Source organism: Danio aesculapii, chromosome 3, assembly GCF_903798145.1.
Source record: "Danio aesculapii chromosome 3, fDanAes4.1, whole genome shotgun sequence".
NCBI lineage: Eukaryota > Metazoa > Chordata > Actinopteri > Cypriniformes > Danionidae > Danio > Danio aesculapii.
The window spans coordinates 40122975-40142058 of NC_079437.1; the positions used below are offsets into that span (position 1 = coordinate 40122975).

General features: G+C 37.8%; 1 protein-coding gene across 1 annotated transcript in view; it reads left to right on the forward strand.

The window, feature by feature from the left end:
- The window catches only part of rnf216 (ring finger protein 216), a 61803-nt gene that overhangs the window by 35037 nt on the left and 7682 nt on the right, over positions 1–19084 (forward strand). Inside the window, exons 14-15 of the mRNA XM_056453971.1 lie at positions 10534–10631; positions 14339–14561. Of these exons, the coding sequence (XP_056309946.1) occupies positions 10534–10631; positions 14339–14561 (321 nt within the window). The remainder of the gene's footprint in view (positions 1–10533; positions 10632–14338; positions 14562–19084) is intronic.

Here is a 19084-nt window from a genome sequence, read left to right on the forward strand (position 1 = left end):
AAAACCTACACCTGAGGGAGCATGCAAACTCCACACAGAAATGTCAACTAACCCAGCTGAGGCTCGAGTCAGTGACCTTCTTGCTGTGAGGCGACAGTGCTAATCACTGAGCCACCGTGTTACTATTATTGTAATGATTGGTGATAATATAAGCATTATTTATTTATTTTTTGTCACAAAAATATGAAACGTTATAGTCTGAAAGGCCAGAGCAAAGAAATTAAGCTAAAATATTAATATTGTAATTTTAGGAATAATGGTCACAATACCCCTAAAGCTCAAAGTTTTCTGAAATCTTTTTATCAGTTTTTCTTCCTGGGTTAGCCCTGTTTTACTATGCCACAGTGCTCCTCTAGGGGGCAGTACATTACTGTAATACATACAGGTCACACCTCTCCTCATGTCTCCATGCTTCATGCCTCATGGCTATTGTCTGGCCTGCTGTTTCTGCATCACTCACCATTTCCACTATACCTTCTGATACAGCTTTTGCACAATAGTACTATTGACTGAAGATTTATGTTTGTAACCACATACAGCCAGAGGCTTGATTTTGTAAATATATTTCTGCAGAAGTCGCTCAGATAGCTAATCTCATACTATGTGTCCCACTAAAGATGGTGCCCAGGGGTCAGGAGCAATTGTTCCGAGGGCTTCTGCATCACACCAACTTATCATTTATCATCTGTCACTGTCATTAATATTCAGTTTTATTGTTAATTATTTATGCTAATAGTATTTTCCATGGGGGCTGTTACCAGGCAACACTGGGTTATGGGATTAGAGGGCTCTCAGTGGATTGTGGCCTCCATCAGTGGATCTCTGTCTTGGGACCACATGTTTCCATTGTCATTAAGCTATGGCCCCATCTTTTTTTTTTTACATACCCTTTTTCCACCAGCATACTAGCTCAATAGTGCTATTGTCAGTTTAGCAACCGATTCGTGATGGGTTGCAGCTGGAAGGGCATCCGCTGTGTAAAACATATGCTGGATAAGTCGGCGGTTCATACCGCTGTGGTGACCTCTGATTAATAAAGGGACTAAGCCGAAAAGAAAATGAATGAATGAATGAGCTATACCAGGTCTGATGTCACTGAAAGGCCCATTCACACCAAACACAATAGCTATAAAATAACAACTAATATATTTGCGTCCACACTGACGAATGAAGCAAATCGGTTTATTTTTAGTTAACGCTTTTCATTTAATGCTTTACCTCTTGTAATTTGCAGATTTCCTCAGTGTGCTACTAGCACATATGACCAGTGAATCTTTATTTTGAAAAGTTTTAATCTCATCTATACCTGTCAACATTGGGATCTAAAAATATGGGATATATAAGCATGGTGAAGCCGTTACAAATATGGGAAGTAAATTAGCTTTAAATGATAAAATACATAGCAAACATTAGAAGTGATTAAACATTTAATAAAAGGTTAGCCTAATAAAATGAATGGCCGATACAGAAAATATATTAAGGTTACTACAGTTGTGAATCGCAGCAACTCTCCCATTTTGATTCACTGTTCTGTTTGATGACAGAGGTGTCACTTTAAGAATCCGCAAAATGAAGGCATTCAATTACTTTTGCAATTGTTTGTGCTCATTTAAAACAAAATTATTTGTATTTAAAATGAAACGCGCCAGGACGAACATGTTTACATATTATTAAGTGTACTGTGGTCCCTCACTATAACGCTGTTCACCTTTCGCAGTTTCGCAGATTTTTTTGTGCAATTTGACATGCTTTTTAAAAAAATAATATAAATATATATATATATATATATATATATATATATATATATATATATATATATATATATATATATATATATATATATATATATATATATATATATTATTTAGTGTATATATTATTTAGTGTATATATTATTTAGTGTATATGTTATATAGCGTATTATGTTCTCTGTCCTGATTGGTTGTAGAACACTGTCAATCAATCTCCTCTTTGTCTCCTCTACAGTACAGAATGCATTCAGCTTGCCAAATTAACATAAATCCTCAATCGCTAGCAAAGTTAGTTCCAACAAGGATGCAAAAAGAGTTGTAACTGTCTGCAGCAAGACCATCGTAAAGGGGGTGACACATCGGATGTGTCGTGCCACGCAACACCATGCATTTCAAAATTGTAAACATGTTTATATCAAGGTACGCACATTGGTGCCGCAAGTCAGTGGCTGTCAGCTACGACTCGGGACACTGTTCATATTTCTGCCATGCCACAGAGTGCTATCTGAATAATTTCATTTTAAATAACATGTGAATGTGTGTGTCCAGTGTGTGTTACTTCCAACTGTCATGTGCACAGCGGATCCATTGTGCCACCCCCTTAAAGATGGAGTCTGCTTTTGCTTTGTAGATCAGTGACTGCAGGAAAAAAGAACATTGCACTGGATGCCAACATTATCCGCACGAAAGCTAAAAAGCTTTATGAACCTTTTGCTGACAGCGAAAATGTTTGCTCTTGAGTGACAACAGGCTTTGATCTTTTGTTTAATTCTAGAATACTGGACTTATTTTTCTATGATGGTTTGAACTTTGACAATGTTTAAACAAGAGAGAAAAGTGTGAAAATGTTAATGCCTGTCTGAGAAAAGTGTATGAAGTGTGTAGTGAGGGGTTTTACAGCCTTAAAACATCTATAACAAATTGTAAAAAATAAAGCTGACTACTTCGCGGATTTCACCTATTGTGGGTTATTTTTAGAACGTCTTGCGAATAACGAGAGACCACTGTAAGTGCAATATGCAGTCTTTTTTATATTAATTTCAACGTGCATTCAAGCCAAAATAAAGCGAAAGCAGAAATCTCTTGCAATTATATCCCATTTGATATAATTTGATCGGCTTTTCGATAACTTTTACTTTTCATAAAGAGATTAAACATATGGCGGAAATACTTAAACAGGATAATAGCTGGATAGAATGGTAATACAGGAGAATCCTGGCAAAAAGGGAGGGTTGACGGGTATGATCTAATCAAATGAGCGATTTAGATATCGTAGGCAGTGTATTAAAATAAAAACAAACTATTTTCCACTGCATATTTAATCCCCAGAAATGTTTTGGTTCTACTTGTAAACCACTTTTCCTGGTTCAGATCTCATTCTTTCAATTGATTGTTTTAAAAATTAAAACTTTCTATTAAAAAAAAAAATAAACGCCAAATTTTCTGCACAAAAATTGCTGCAATACCCCATTAGCATCCAACCTTACTACACATAATGCATTGAAAAACAAATTAACACATTCATTTAAAGAATATGAATAGTACTGACTATAATATGGTATATATTTAGCATATTACAGATCCCACTAGTCTTTGTTAATACAGTGATATCAGCAAATTGGCACGACTCAATTATATAACACATACCAAATAACACATTAAAAATAAAGTGCAATTTTGAGGTTAAAAACGCAACATGTAAACTTCACAACACATAAAATAACTGTTAGTATAACTGCTCCAGATTAATAGACTGATTATGATGACACGTGTGTGCCTTCTAAATTATTTCTGAGAATTAATAACCAGCAAACATTAGTTCACGTGCAACTGAAGTGTGTGCAGTGAGCTGAAAGGTTGTCACCTACTTTGAGGTGCGAAACATTTTATTTCATGCCAAGTGATAAAAATAAGAGTAGAAGCAGACACTGAAATATAGCTGGACTACATCTGAACATATAAACTGAATTGGGATAGCAGTGTTTTTCAGGCACTCATTTATTGAAGTGTCAACCCCTTTCTTTAAAAAAAAAAATTATAATTTTAGAAAAACAAATGCTCCACGACCCGCTCAAAAATGTCCTGCGAGCCGCTTTTGGGTCATATCCCACGTTGAGCAATACTGATCATTTTTGATTGTAGACGTGAAACGTCTAGACGTTAGGTGAAATAAAAACAACAAACTATTTTCCCCAGCAGATTTCATCCTCAGCATTTTAAATTGCATGAGCCCTTTATATTTCAGTGGATTCTGATTTGCTGTCAGTGTTTTATACGTTATGAGCTGAGAAAAAAAAAGATTCTCACAGTGATCAGAAATTTTCTCTACATCTTTATCGGCATAGCTGTGGTCTGAACTCTGCTGTTGTTTTTCCATTCAGAATAATATTCAGAATCTTATTTTTATCTTTATAGTTATCATGTTTGGTAACTGGCCTAAAGTCTCATTTTTCTCAGGTGTCAAACACACCATCATGAATGGTAGACATTGCATTGCCAATGATGCTATTAAAATGGTAGTTGAATATTTTTGTACTTGTTGGTTACGGTAACCCAATCGTAGGCTAGCAATGTTTTGGTTCTTCTTGCAAACCACTTTTCCTGGTTCAGATCTGGTGCTTTGTGTTAACCCAACTCCCCAAAAATGTATGCTTTATATTTAAAAAAAGTAAAAAAATAAAATTTACTTGTTGCAATGTTGCAATACCCCAGTAGCTTCCAACTTTACTGTACATAATGCATTGAAACACCAATTAACACACAATAATTAAAGGATATGAATAATACTGGTGATAAAACAGTATATAATATTACATATCCAACTTGTCTTTGTTAATACAATAGTGTTATCAAATTGGCGTGACTCAAATTATATTACACTTACCAAATAACACATTAAAAATAGTGCAATTTTGAGGTTAGAAACACATGAAAATGTCGCAATACCAAAGTTAACTGTTAATGAAACTGCTCCTTATTAAAAGAAATGATTATAATGCCTTTCACATTCATGTATGTGCAACTTAAGTGTGTGCTGCGAGCTGACAGGTTCTCGCCTCTTCAGAGGTGAAACATTTTATTTCCTACCAAGTAACGAAAATAACATTAGAAGAAGACACTGAAATATAGCTGGACTACATCTGACTATATATATATATATATATATATATATATATATATATATATATATATATATATATATATATATATATATATATATATATATATATATATATATATATATATATATATACACATATACACATAGTGAATTATGACAACAGGTTTTTTTCAGCCACTCTTTACTTCAATCAGATCTGACAGAAGGGTCAAACCCTTTCAGACACTTTAAAAATTATTGTAGAATCAGAAACACTTCACGACCCACTCTAAACTGGCCTACATCCCACTTTTGGTTCTCTTGAGAAACATTGATCTAAGAAGCTGCATGAACATGGCTTACTGTTTATCTTAAAGGGCACCTATTATGTAAAAAAAAACACTTTTATAAAGGGGTTTAAACACAGTTGTGTGGGAACAGTGTGTGAATAATGATAAAAATGTCAAAAAAAATGTATTATCACATTTGATAAAAACAGTTTGCAGAAACACTTAGATTGATGTTCTCCTTTTGTACGTGTCATCAGAGGGGTAAAACATCGTCTATTAGTGAAACGTATCTTCCTCATAGTCATAGGACATAATAACCCATTTTCACTGAGTGGTATGGTATGGTTCACCTTTATCAGACTTGTGTCTCCACTGCCAAAGGGTACCAATAGTAGTAATACCTTATGGTAGGCGTGGGGTTCGACAAAGTTGCAGTCCACATCATTCTTGCTTGAAGTTCACATATCGTATGAGAAGCACTTCTTTTTAAACAAATGCTTTATATACATAAATACTATGAATAAATAAAGGTTTATAACTAACCTCTCTATGAACAGGATGTGATTATATATTATAATGATAATGTGAATTAACCTACTGTAACGTCTGCATTATAAAGTAAATATAATTAAAACATTTACTGACACATTCAGAGACTTACTGTCTATAAAATGTTACCAATTACATTTAAACCTTAATTGGGCTCATAAAGGATTCGAAACATATACAGTCAGTACAAACCTCTTATCTTTATTTTTCACCAGCACATGTAACCTTTTGTTAGAAAGTAATTCTGTCATTCCGAGTTCATAACAGTCCATAAGGTAATGATAATAGTTAAACATGGCAGTTTGTTCATGTTTTAGGTTGCTGAAAGAATTATTTACTCATTTGTTTTTTCGTGCTTCACTCTCGCGTGTGTGTTTCTAAAAAGATCAGATGTCAGAAGCACTTCAATAATCACACGCATGTTATTATCATCAACAACAGGACAGCAGGTTTATCTTCTTGGCCTAAGTGGCTGTTCATCAAGATGGAGAGAAAGTTTGTTTAAGCTCGGGTGGACCATGGCTTGTTGTTATATGTATATATTATTATGGTGTAATGTCTCGGCTGTGTATTTAAAAATGCCGCTTCCTTTGTTTTCATTATTCTGTCTTGTGCACGTGCTAGTGACATTTCTCTGTAAACCAATAGTGTTCAGCTGCACGTCTAGCTCCACCTTTTGGTACACTTTTGTTGTACTAGGTAGCCTTTGGAAAGGGTACCCAAAAAGGGTTCAGTACGGTTCGCTTTTTGGTGCCTTTTAACAGTGGAAACGAGCAGAAAAACGTACCAAACCTGTATCGTTATCATACCACTGTATCGTTATCATACCACAGTGGAAAGGGGCCATTAGTCTTGTTTTTGAATCTGCCACTATGCTGACACATAGGCATTTGTAGCTCCGCCCTCTTTTGAAAGGAGCACAATCTCATTTGAATTTAAAAGCGACAGCCACAAAAACAGCACAATTAGTATTGAAGCCTAAATGGTGCACTTTCATAGTTATAAAAAAAAGTATTTCTTTGAGCCAAAACTTGACACACATGCACTCATCAGGGACATCAGAGACTTATTTTGCATCTTGTAAAAGGGTAAAAGCTCTGCAGTTTTGGAATGGCTATACTTGACTGCAGTCTGTATAGGACTGTGAGAGGTGATGAAGAACTGTAACAAATGTCGACAGCATGACAAATGTAGTCTCTAAATGTGTAATTTCGGTTCTAGCCAGGTCTGTGGCTGTGAAAAGCGTAGGAGTTTTCTTGGTCTTCATGCTCTGAATGTTTAGCTGCATGTTGCACTCAGATGTCCTTTCCAGTCAGCTGAAAGGCAGAGCATTGTGGGCAGGCACGGCTAAAATGGAACAGATGAAAATGTTGTTTCTAGGCAACCAGACAGACATCGAATCACATCCACTGGTGAGGGCAGGAGCTGTGCAACCTCAGTCTGTGATGCATGATTTCTGTCTATTCTCAGAGAAAACAGACTATTTACATGACTTGTTGAAGCTATTTTTGATGTAGCACATTTTAGGCTTTTTATTAGTTTGTAAAGACAAGCAATTGGTTCTAATTGCAGTTCAGAAGGTTAACAAATGATCCAATTTGAAGTATTACTCCTAAGCTCTTCTCAATGTTTATTCTAGAAAATGATTACTCAAATCTTGCCGTTTGTTGATATTACTGTTGTACACGAAGAGGGCAATGTGTTGTGTCAAGGGACTCAGATATCTCATGGGAAGCAGTCTTGCTTGACTTGGCCCATTAAGCTGTGATCAGTGTGTTATGACCTGTTTCCATGGAGCAGTACGGTTTGGTATAGATGTCAAAGATGCCAAAATAGTGCACCCTACCACTTTTTGGCACCCTACAAAAATTGTTACCAGTTTGTGCGAAAAGAGCCATTTTTTAAATACATAATCGAAACACAGTACTGTAAAAATACAATGATGGCGTGCAGCAATGAAATATGTTCAAACAAGGATTTTAAATTAAGCGTTCAAGAGACACAATATGTGAACGACCTGTACATCTTTATTCTTCTTTGACTGAGAATGATGTCAATCACAAATTTCTGCTGTACATCACACATAAAACATTCTGAATCATACTGTATTATTATTATTATTATTATTATTGCACAGTAGGGGGATTTTTAACTGTTCATAAGGTAGATGGGCTGAGGAAAGAAACTTTTCCTGTGTCTGGCTGTTTTTGTGCTTGGTGCTCTGTAGCGCCGACCAGACGGTAACAGTTCAAACTGGGTAGTGTGCTGGGTGCGAGGCGTCCAGAGTGATTTTGCGAGTGATTTCGGTTTGATTTTACTCACTCTGGAAGAGTTCAGTTCTTGAAGTGTAGGAAGGGTAGTGCCAGTGATTCGTTCAGCAGTTCGGACTATTCGCTGTAGTCAACGGAGGTCGGTTTTCGCAGCTAAGCCGAACTAGATGGTGATTGAAGTGCAGAGGATGGATTTGATGACAGCTTATTAGAACTGTATAAGCAGCTCCTGTGGCAGATTGAACTTCCTCAGCTGACAAAGGAAGTACAGTCTCTGTAAACACACAATATATATATATATGAGCAGAATCATACGAGCTGCAGTTCGATATCGCACTACAAGTGTGATATTGGGTTTATACAACAGTTTTACAGCATAATTGTGTGTATAAAAAAGAAAATCAAACACGAGAGTCTAAAAAACCTTTTGTATTAGGAACTACTTTCTTCCGCCATTCATTCACATCTGCAGCTGACGTCAAAACGGCAAAAACCATTAGTACTTAACAAACGTCACTTTAGAGCCAGTATTTGAATGATTCTCCACCATAATGTCTAAAGCGATGACAAAACAGGTAATTTTGCTCACATTTTAAGATTATAAGGCTGAACGGCATGAAATGCCATCAGTCTAGAGACATTTGCCAGTATTTCTCTGTTGCAATCGGGATAATTAACCCTGAAAAAGCCAATGCATATACTACCAGACTATGATTTAAATACAGCACTACAACATACAACAGAGAAATATTGACTTAGAAGGTCACTTACCTGTTTTATAATGATTTGGTCAGCTGTTGTTTGAAATATACGAAAAGAAAATGCTGGGTTTTTCTCTTATTATGCGGCTTATTATGCGGTCTCTGTCACCATTTTGCGGCGGAACGTCAATCGTCTTTGGTCTGCTCGGTAAGACAGGCTGATGGATGTGCTGTATCCGAAATTATAAATATTTCAAATAGGCACTATCCTTATTAGGGGTGTGAACCTAGCTTAATTAGCTTAAGAAATGAAAGCGCTGTTCACCGATGAGTGATGCGGGAAGAACAGCTGTGGTTACAGTCTATGCGCATAATACGTGGTTATCACAGATAATGCATAATAGACACAGTGGAGAAAACTCGCATCTCAGGCACGCTCGTCTCTGGATCCACAAGTATCTCCTTAACAGCCAAGAGGAGAGGAAAAGTTACCTCACAAACAGGCAAGCGGGCTGTCTAAAGTGTGTGTAGGAAAGAGATAGGCAGAGATGGATTTTTACAGCATTTCTCCCTAGTAGTGAAAACACGGCTCGTGTGCTGTGCCTTCTTCAGTGTCAGTGAAAGACTCACAAGCAGTTTAATTGTGCATAATTATCTGCCTTTTTAGTAGGAGCGTCTCGTCATAGCATTCTACTGCGACATCGCGCATAGGAGATAAATGACGTCAGTACATAATAAGAGAAATTAAAATAGTCGTGCCCAACTGAGTCTGGTTTCCCTCAAGGTTTTTTTTCTTCACTTTCACCAATTAGTGAAGTTTTTTTCCCTCTCCGCTGTCGCCTCTAGCTTGCATGGTTTGGGATCGGTAGAGCTGCGCATCGTTGGATTTCCTCTTCAGTGTTTGGACTCTCAGTAGTGATTTTTAAACCACACTGAACTGAGCTAAACGGAACTGCACTTGAACTCTATGAACTGAACTACACTGTTCCTATTTACTATGACCTTTTATGTGAAGCTGCTTCGACACAATCTACATTGTAAAAGCGCTATACAAATAAAGGTGAATTGAATTGAACCAGTTATGATCTATTACTGAACTGATAACGAATTGTCCCCGTCTGCAATGCGGTGCACCGAAACAGTTAATTTTGACACCCCTAATCCTTATAAACAAAACTGCATAGTTGCAATCTAAACAACTACATTCTCACATAAAAAAACTCAAATGTAAATTATGTTGTCCAACAGCTGCAATATTTGTCAAACTGTAGTGAGTTTATTGACCTGCTGTCACTCTATGTGAACACAATTAATACAGAAAGGCGAGGAGGCTGTATGAGTTCTGATAATGCAGAATATAGCACGGCTATCAGATTCGAGAACCAGACAGAACTGTTGTGTATTTATTTATTTGTTTTTATTTTTTATTTTATTTTAATACCTGCACTGACCCCGTTTAGATGTAATTTTTTTTTGTTAATGATGTCAGAATTCACCAGTATTTTGGAAAGAAGGTGTGAATGGTGCTTTTCTGTAAAAATGACAAACGTCACTGGCTGTGTGAAAAATTAAAGTAATTCCAGTAATGTTATTGATGTTTACCTGTATAACTGTGTGAAAAGGACTAATGTATTAACAATGAAGTCAATTCCAATTGTCATACCAAAAATACTAGCGGATTATTCAATGCGCACTCCTGAAACAATGCAGGGAACACCGGCTTCTGTATCCGTAAACACAAACAGAAGTGACGGCACAACAGAAACACGACTCCCCCGTTCAATGAATGAAGTGGTCCAGGTGTTTCTTTTTCCACTCTGTTTGAATGGTGATCAATAACACAGATGCTCATTTGTGTGTCCTCTTCCTCAGGAGAGCTGCAGGAAGTGCCATGTGGTGTGGAAGGAGCACGCAGGAAAGACCTGTGAGCAGGTGCTGGAGAGGGACGAGATCCGCCTGCGGGTGGCCTTGTAAGTGCCCGACTCGAAACTCTTAGCGTTAGAGCCAGCTTGTTAATAATGCATCCGTGCACTATTGAGGGTACTCTGTAGTTTAGCAAACCATGTGGGAGATCATTAGCAACCCTAATGCTGAGTCAGTGATTTCCCCAGGCCCTTCTCAAAGCATGCTAAAACAGTGGGCTGTGTTTGACCGATCCCCCAGAGTGTTTTGTTTGCAAATACACATCATGCCGAGCACAGCAGCCGCTCATGAGGAAGTGTCTGTTTTAAAGCAGCCTATCACTGTTGTTCAGCCTCTGCACTGGACAGGAAGTGATCGCCTGCTTTCCTTCCTGTCATTGGATGGGGTTAACATATACATCAAAAAGCTGTTGTTTCCTGTTTACCCAGAACCTTTTTCTTTTACCTTCATTTATAGAGACAGGAAACTGACGCTAACTGAGAGATTGAATGAAATGCTCTGTCACGAAGGCTGACTGTGTAGTCACAATGAAGGCATACGGAACAGTATTATGCTTTCTCTATGTTAGGTAACAAGCCAAATGAACAAGTTGGCTCTGTTTTAAAAGCTAGTGAACTGAAGCATGCTGGGATTAAAGCCCTTAAAAACGGAAATCGTAGCAGATATCAAATAGTGCTCCTTATGTGTCATTTGTTAATGTTGTTTAATTGAGCTGAACTAATATGACTGTGTTGTTATTAAATTTTAACTAACATTCTGATGGTATGACAATCTTGGATAAAAATATCACGGTTTGACGGTGTTGTGATTACTGCTCAAAATATATATATATTTTTATGTATGGGTGAAAACCTAAAGCTTTTCCCCCATTGAACACAACACATTTTATTTTAGGAAACATTAATAATATTTTGCAGCAGTAAATGTGTCAGGCTAAACAGTTGAAAGGAATCATTGACTTCTGCTGTCTTCATTAGTTTCAAAGACACAGATTACTTTACAACACATAAAAAACACAATAAAAGCCCTTACATATATCATAGGAATGGTATAACAGAGAATTTTTAGCATTTTAAAAATTTTGACTGAAACAATATTTTACGTAGACAAATATAACGGAGGCCAAGGGAACAAGTTGGCTCTGTTACAAAAGCTGGTGAACTGAAGCCTGCTGGGATTTAAGCCATTAAATGGAAATAGTAGCAGATATGAAATAGCGCTCCTTATGTGTCATTTGTTAATGTTGTTTAATTGAGCTGAACCAATATGAATGTGTTGTTATTAAACATTAACCAACATCAATGCAATTGTTACAATACAAATATATTACTTCTTGCTTAATGTATTGAATAAGATGAACTAACATTTACAAATTTTAATAATTGTTTTTAACCATATTTAAAATGTTTTGAGTTCTGGTATTGCTTTAAAATTCTTTTGTCAAATTGATTTGGATGGTTTTTTATTAGGGGTTTATTAGTGAAATGATTATTATTTTATTATATATGTATATAATAATTATTATTTATTTATTATTTTTAAATTTTTAATTTTATTTTAAAGCTTGTAAAAATCCATTCTGGTATTAAGTCTGTTTTTTCTCTGTAAAATCACTCCGTAAAATTCTCTGTAAAAACTAATGTAAATATCTATGCTGTTAGATTGCTAAAACTGGACATATTAATACACACTCTTACGATTATTCATGTTTAGACCTGTTATTTTACATCAGTCAAGGAACAGACACAAAAGTTTTGACTCAAAGCCTGTTATTCAGACACACTGAAGCCTCATTTACACTACGAGCGATTAGCAGCTAAAAGCATGTAATGCTGCGTTCAGACCAGACGCGGAAGAAGCGTCAAGCATGAGTGATTTACATGTTAAGTCGACGCAAAGACGCGAATACACATCCTGTAGCGAGATAGACCCTTTTCACATTTCTGGGTTTCTCAGCAGTGAAGTCATCATAGTTGAGTAAACTTAAAAACTTTCAAAGATTTAAGATTATGATAACTGTTAAGCGCATCATAACAGTCTTGTGAAAAGGGTCTATTCCAGGGTCCAATCTGAACTTCAGCTGACATTTGCGCTGCTTTAACCAATCAGGTCCTTGCTCTTGTAGGACTGTGATTATGACATAGTGCCTGTAGTTGGTGTCCCGAGGGAAAATCCCCCAGACAACAGGTCATCAAACTGGGCTCGGCTCAGTCTGAAGCACCGCTGCAAGCGATCATCATCCAGCTACAGTTTCTGGAGGAGTTGATGAACTCACAGAGCTGGCTGCGCCTCAGAAAGGATCTAGTGGACTCAGGGTGTACTCACACTATGTATAGTTGCCTTGAATTGTGCCGAAGCACGCTTGTCCTCTGTGCCCTGGCTGCCTGCACTCACACTGCATCCGAGCCGGAGCACACTTACATCAATGATGATCACTAGTCAGTTTAACAGTAGAGAAGCCACTCGCTCAGCACAGTGGACATTTTTTAGTTGTATCATTTTAGTGGTTTGATATGCAGTAACAGTCAAATAATTCGCTAAACAGGTCAGTCACTTTTGACACATAAATAATCATAAAAGTCCTAGTGCTGCAGGAATTAGGAGGTGTGCTGAAGGTGCAGCTGTCATGCAGCGAGGGGCTTGTGTCTTTAATAAACTACAACAGTTGGCCTTCATTGAACAGTAAGAATGATTAAAAAAGCCATATAAAATGTCTTCAGTTTTGGGCTCAGGCGTGCTTTGCACTCACACTACAAGCATACTGTGCCAAAGCCCAAGTGAACCGCGTTCTGACACACCTCTTTCAACTGGGCAACGGCAAGCCAACTGAACTGCGCCTGAGGCAGATTCAGAGCACTCGCACTTCTCAAACGAGCCGGGAAACGTGCCTGCGCATGGTTTGGATAGCATGGTGTAAGTGCGCCCTCAGACATGGCGCCAAACAAATCTATGCTGTTTTTCAGCATTCCTAAAGCACATAAATTACAGCTACTCTCTCAATAAAATCCACGCTAGCCCTTTAGCAACGAATCTAAAGTCACCAGGCAGACAGAAGCCCTGCCCTTGATGTGAATCCGTGTGTATTGTAAAGTAAATTTGACGCGCAAATGAAGCAAGTAAACTCAGTGTTCATGTGTCTATTTACGCGTGAATAGCACAATTTATTGACGCATGCTGTGTCTGGTGTGAACATAGCATAAAGCTTGTAGTTCGTCACTTTTGCCTAAATCAATAAACATTTTTTTTTGACATCCTCATATTTAATTTCTCATCAATTCTTGACCAATCAAATGCTCTCTAGTGTCTGACATGCCCCACCCCCTTTAAGACTATTCACATTTGGTGCGCTTGAGCTCAACCACTATCACTGGCAGAGCGGTGATAAAACAAAGCACTATTAGCTGTTTTTTAAGGGGGAGGAGCTACACTATGTCCCGCCCTCTCTTCATGTTTCAGTTGAGATTACGTCAAATGAATACGTAAAAATACATATTTCAAAACGTTTCTGTGGACCTTCAATAAAATGTACTCAAATATAGAGTTGACACCATCAAATAAACCAGATTTATTTGCAGATTGAATTGCTATGATTGTTTTATTTACTTTACATTTAACAAATTTTAAATAAAGTGTTGCAAATTTGAAGTAGCCGTCAACCGCCCTGTTAGAAATTGTCATCAGCTTCACCCAGCCTCTAGATAGGCAGTTCACTAGCATGTAAACTGATCTCTGATGTGGTTTGTTTCCTGACCAGTGAGGAGAAGATGACGGCTGCCCGTGTCAGGAAGTGCCACAAGTGTGCCACAGGTCTGGTGAAGTCAGAGGGCTGCAACCGAATGTGGTGCCGCTGCGGCGCCTACATGTGCTACCTCTGCCGAGAGCCAATCAACGGCTACAACCACTTCTGCCAGCACGCCCGCTCGCCCGGTGCTCCCTGCAGACACTGCAAGAAGTGCTCGCTTTGGACGGACCCCACGGTAAAACATCACACACTACACTGTTTTTGTGTAGGGAAAAAATGGAGATTATCGTTGTAAAACTAGCAAATACCTTCACTTTCTGTACATCTACTAAGTTTACAACATGTTTGTCTAGGTTTAAGTCTTTAAGTCTATTCAGATGTCCCATTTTGATATTGATTCCCAAGCTTTTGATTCTTGATTCTATGAACTTAAATAAATACAAATTATAAATAAATACAAATTATATTCATATTTCTAAAACTACAACTACGCACTTCGAGTGAGACACTAGCTCCTAGATGTTGGCCTTGAGAGCTGTGTTTTCCTTATCCATGTTAGACAGCTTCAATTGAAGAACATTTACTTGATTTTCGATTTGTTATTCGCTTGTTGTTATCTGAAAGGCTCATTTTCATCGCGCCCATCATTGCTGCTTGTTATTAAGGTCGCTCTGAACAATTAGATTGAAGATCAGATTGGATCCAGAGAGCTATTTAGTGGAATGATGTCATGTCATTTTCATCCGCTTACCCGGGGCCGAGTCGCGGGGCAGCAGTCTTAGGAGAGAACTCCAGACTTCCCTCTCCCCAGACACTTCCTCCAGCTCCTCCCGGGGGACATGGTCCCTCCAGCGTGTCCTGGGTCTTCCCCGAGGCCTCCTCCCGGTAGCACATGCCTGGGACACCTCCCTAGGTAGGCGTCCTGGAGGCATCCGGAACAGATGCGCGAGCCACCTTGGCTGACTTCTCTAGATGTGGAGGAGCAGCGGCTCCTCCCGAAGGACAGAGCTCCTCACCCTGTCTATAAGGGTACACCCTGCGAAGGAAACTCATTTCAGCCGCTTGTATCAGATCTTATCAGATCCTTTCGGTTATGACCCAAAGCTCATGACCATAGGTGCGAGTAGGTTGACCGGTAAATCGAGAGCCACAACGGACCGGTACATCAACCGGGTTACTGCTGCCACTGCACCGATCCGCCTGTCAATCTCACACTCTATCCTTACCTCACTCGTGATGAACAAAACCCTAAGATACCTGAACTCCTCCACCTGGGGTAAGGACATAAAGAACGTCAAATAGAACTAAGCAGTGATCTGGAAATTTAGGAAATTGTAGCTTGTTGCTAATTGTGATCTCAAAATCACTCCCTGTCATTAGATGATGCTTAAGGCTGGTATATACTTCTGCGTCGAGTGATCGACGTGACCCATGGCCCCTGTCTTGCGCGCTGACGTGCATTTGTACTTTTGCGTGCTGTTCGTGTTGCTCTGCTATAACACTTCCGAAATGCTAGCTGGCATTGGGTTTTTATGTTCCTCTGTGTCAAGTCACTTTGCGGGTGATTTGTTTTTCTGAATGCTATATTAATGTACAGGTAGCTAAAACTCGTTCATTCAGAGCCGGGAACAAGCAGACGTGCAGCAACTTTAATCATAAGGTAAACGCAAAAAAACAGTTTCCATCTGGAGCTTCTTTATGGGACTTGACTCTTGTAAACCATACCTGTCAACGCTCCCGTCTCCCGCGTTTCAGACCCATTGCCCACCACCCTCCCGTTTTGTTATTTCACCTGTAAAACTCGTAATTTAACCCTGCCCCTAGTCCCCAGCTTTTGGTACCGTCTGTAACACCCCCGGGTTGACAACTTTGGTGTAGTATCCGATGGCAGTGGCCCCCCAAAAACCAGTCCATAGGACAGTTACTAACACCACAGTACAGTTACTAACCCTCTCAACTGTTATTCAGACAAACAGCACCGCCACAACCCCCACCTCCGGTCTCCTGGATTATCAGAGACAAATGTTGCCAGATATGTTGTAAACACATTCTCCATCGGGCTCGCAGCTTTCAGCACCACCCACACTCATCAGAGCTACCAAGCCGATCGATCACAGAGCTTGTGCTACGCATCATTGTAATGCGTGTGAGGTGGGGGATCGGTAAATGAGTTGACTGAATCGATTTCAGAGGTGCCGGATCCGGCTTGTTCCGGCACAATTTAAGCCCTGTTTACAATATAGAATATACATTATATTATCTATGAAAAAATATACCAGAGAGAGAAAGAAAAAAAGAAAGAAAATAATAAAGAACATGAAATAAGCTTGATGGTAAGACATTTAAGAATCAATTACAGTATATAAATTAAAGTCATTACAAAATAAAACAGTTCTGTTTGCTTTTTTATTTTCAGATAATGACATTAAATTTAAATAATGACTAAATTCTTGCAAAAAAAAACAGGAAAATGTGGTTTGGTATTAGTAAATTTGAATTTGTGGATATGGAATTTACAAAGAAAATAAGTTAGATTTATAACAAAACCAAAACAAGCATTTCTTTTAGTAGAGGCAGATTCATAATGACCAAAAATAATTTCTTTAAAACTAACAGAAGCATCTTGTGTGCGACGTGTAGTTACATTTTTTTGAGAGGTGCGCATCAGCGTCTGCGTCACCCATAGCGAGGGCAATGCATTGAATACATTTTTTCACTTGTTTAACTTCCTCCACTACAGCACACAAACACCTGCTCAAAAGTTTGCCAGAAAAATTAGCAAATTATAAAAGAAAATGAACTGAAATTCAACTCACCAACAAGTCCTATATGAGCTGCATTTTCTCAGTGCTCACCTAGATCGTTATGTGCTTGAGTACAAATCATGTTTTATTGTAACTTCTCAAGGCACATGAGCAAAAGCCTTTTATCTTACTGGTCAACCAGTTTTTAATGCCTGTGGCAAGGCAAACAAAATAAAATAGCATTTTTATGCACCGTGTTTTGTGTGCCTGTGTGCACGCTCACTTTAGCACCTTTTGTTTAGTCACAAGGTGTTAGACGTGGGTGATAATCTCCCCAGTGTGCACAAACCTTAATGCAACATGAGATTCTTCCTGCTCTTTATTTTTGGCACTCACGTTGTAGTGTGATTGGAGCTGTTAATGATTAATTCTAGTTACATTATTTAAAAAAAAAAAACATCCAAAGTGCCCGTATTATGCTATTTTAGTGGTTCTTTATAAATGTTCTAACTATATATTACAGCATTACCTCTCCTGTCAGTGTTTGAAATGCATCATTTATCAGCACCTGTAAAAGTGGGGTTTCACAGTATCAATTCAGGTTTGAGTCATCATCCTATCCAAGTGCATGCACTATGGTTTTGCTTTTACTGCGCTGAAAAAATCAACACAAACCAAACTCAATCTCGGATACAACAGATCGTGTTTAATGGTCAAAGTGAAGACCATAGGCTAGTATTATGCAAATTTATTACAAATGAAAAAACCTGAAAAATCACATGTACATCAGTATTCACAGCCTTTGCTCAGTACTTTGTTGATGCACCTTTGGCAGCAATGACAGCCTCAAGTGTTTTTGAATATAATCCCACAAGCTTGGCACAGCTGTCTTTGGGAATTTTTGCCCATTCCTCTATGCAGTACCTCTCAAGCTCTATCAGGTTGGATGGGAAGCGACGGTGTACAGCAATTTTCAGTTCTCTCCAGAGATGTTCAATAGGATTTAGGTCAGGGCTCTGACTGGGCCACTCAAGGACATTCACCAAGTTGTTGTGAAGCCACCCTATTGATATTTTGGTGGTGTGCTTTGGGTCATTGTCCTGCTGGAAGATCCAAGATCCGTCGCCCCAGTCTGAGGTCAAGAACACTCTAAAGCAGGTTTTCATTCAGGATGTCTCTGTACATTGCTGCATTCATCTTTCCCGTTATCCTTACTAGTTTTCCAGTTCCTGCTGCTGAAAACATCCCCACAGCCTGATGCTGCCCCCACCATGCTTCACTGTAGGGATAGTATTAGCCTGGTGATGAGCAGTGCCTGGTTTTCTCCAAACTTAACACCTGGAATTCACTCCAAAGAGTTTTTAATCTCTTCAGATTATTCTCATGTCATCCTTCAGATGGCACATTTCAGGCAGGGAGTGGCTTCCGTCTGGCCATTCTACCATACAAACCATAATGACCATACCATACAGACCATACAATGAATTTAAACCATTTTGGAATAAGGCTGAAACAAGTGCTATGAATACTTTCCGGATGCACTGTGTGTGTGTGTGTGTATGTATGTGTGTGTATGTATATGTATATGTATATGTGTGTGTATATATATATATATATATATATATATATATATATATATATATATATATATATATATATATATATATATATATATATATATATATATATATATATATATATATATATATGTCTATTATATATATGTCTATTATATATGTATGTCTATTATATATATATATATGTATGTCTATTATATATATATGTATGTCTATTATGTATATATATATGTATATATATATATATGTATATATATATATATATATATATATATATATATATATATATATATATATATGTCTATTATATATATGTCTATTATATATATGTCTATTATATATGTATGTCTATTATATATATATATATGTATGTCTATTATATATATATGTATGTCTATTATGTATATATATATATATATATATATATATATATATAT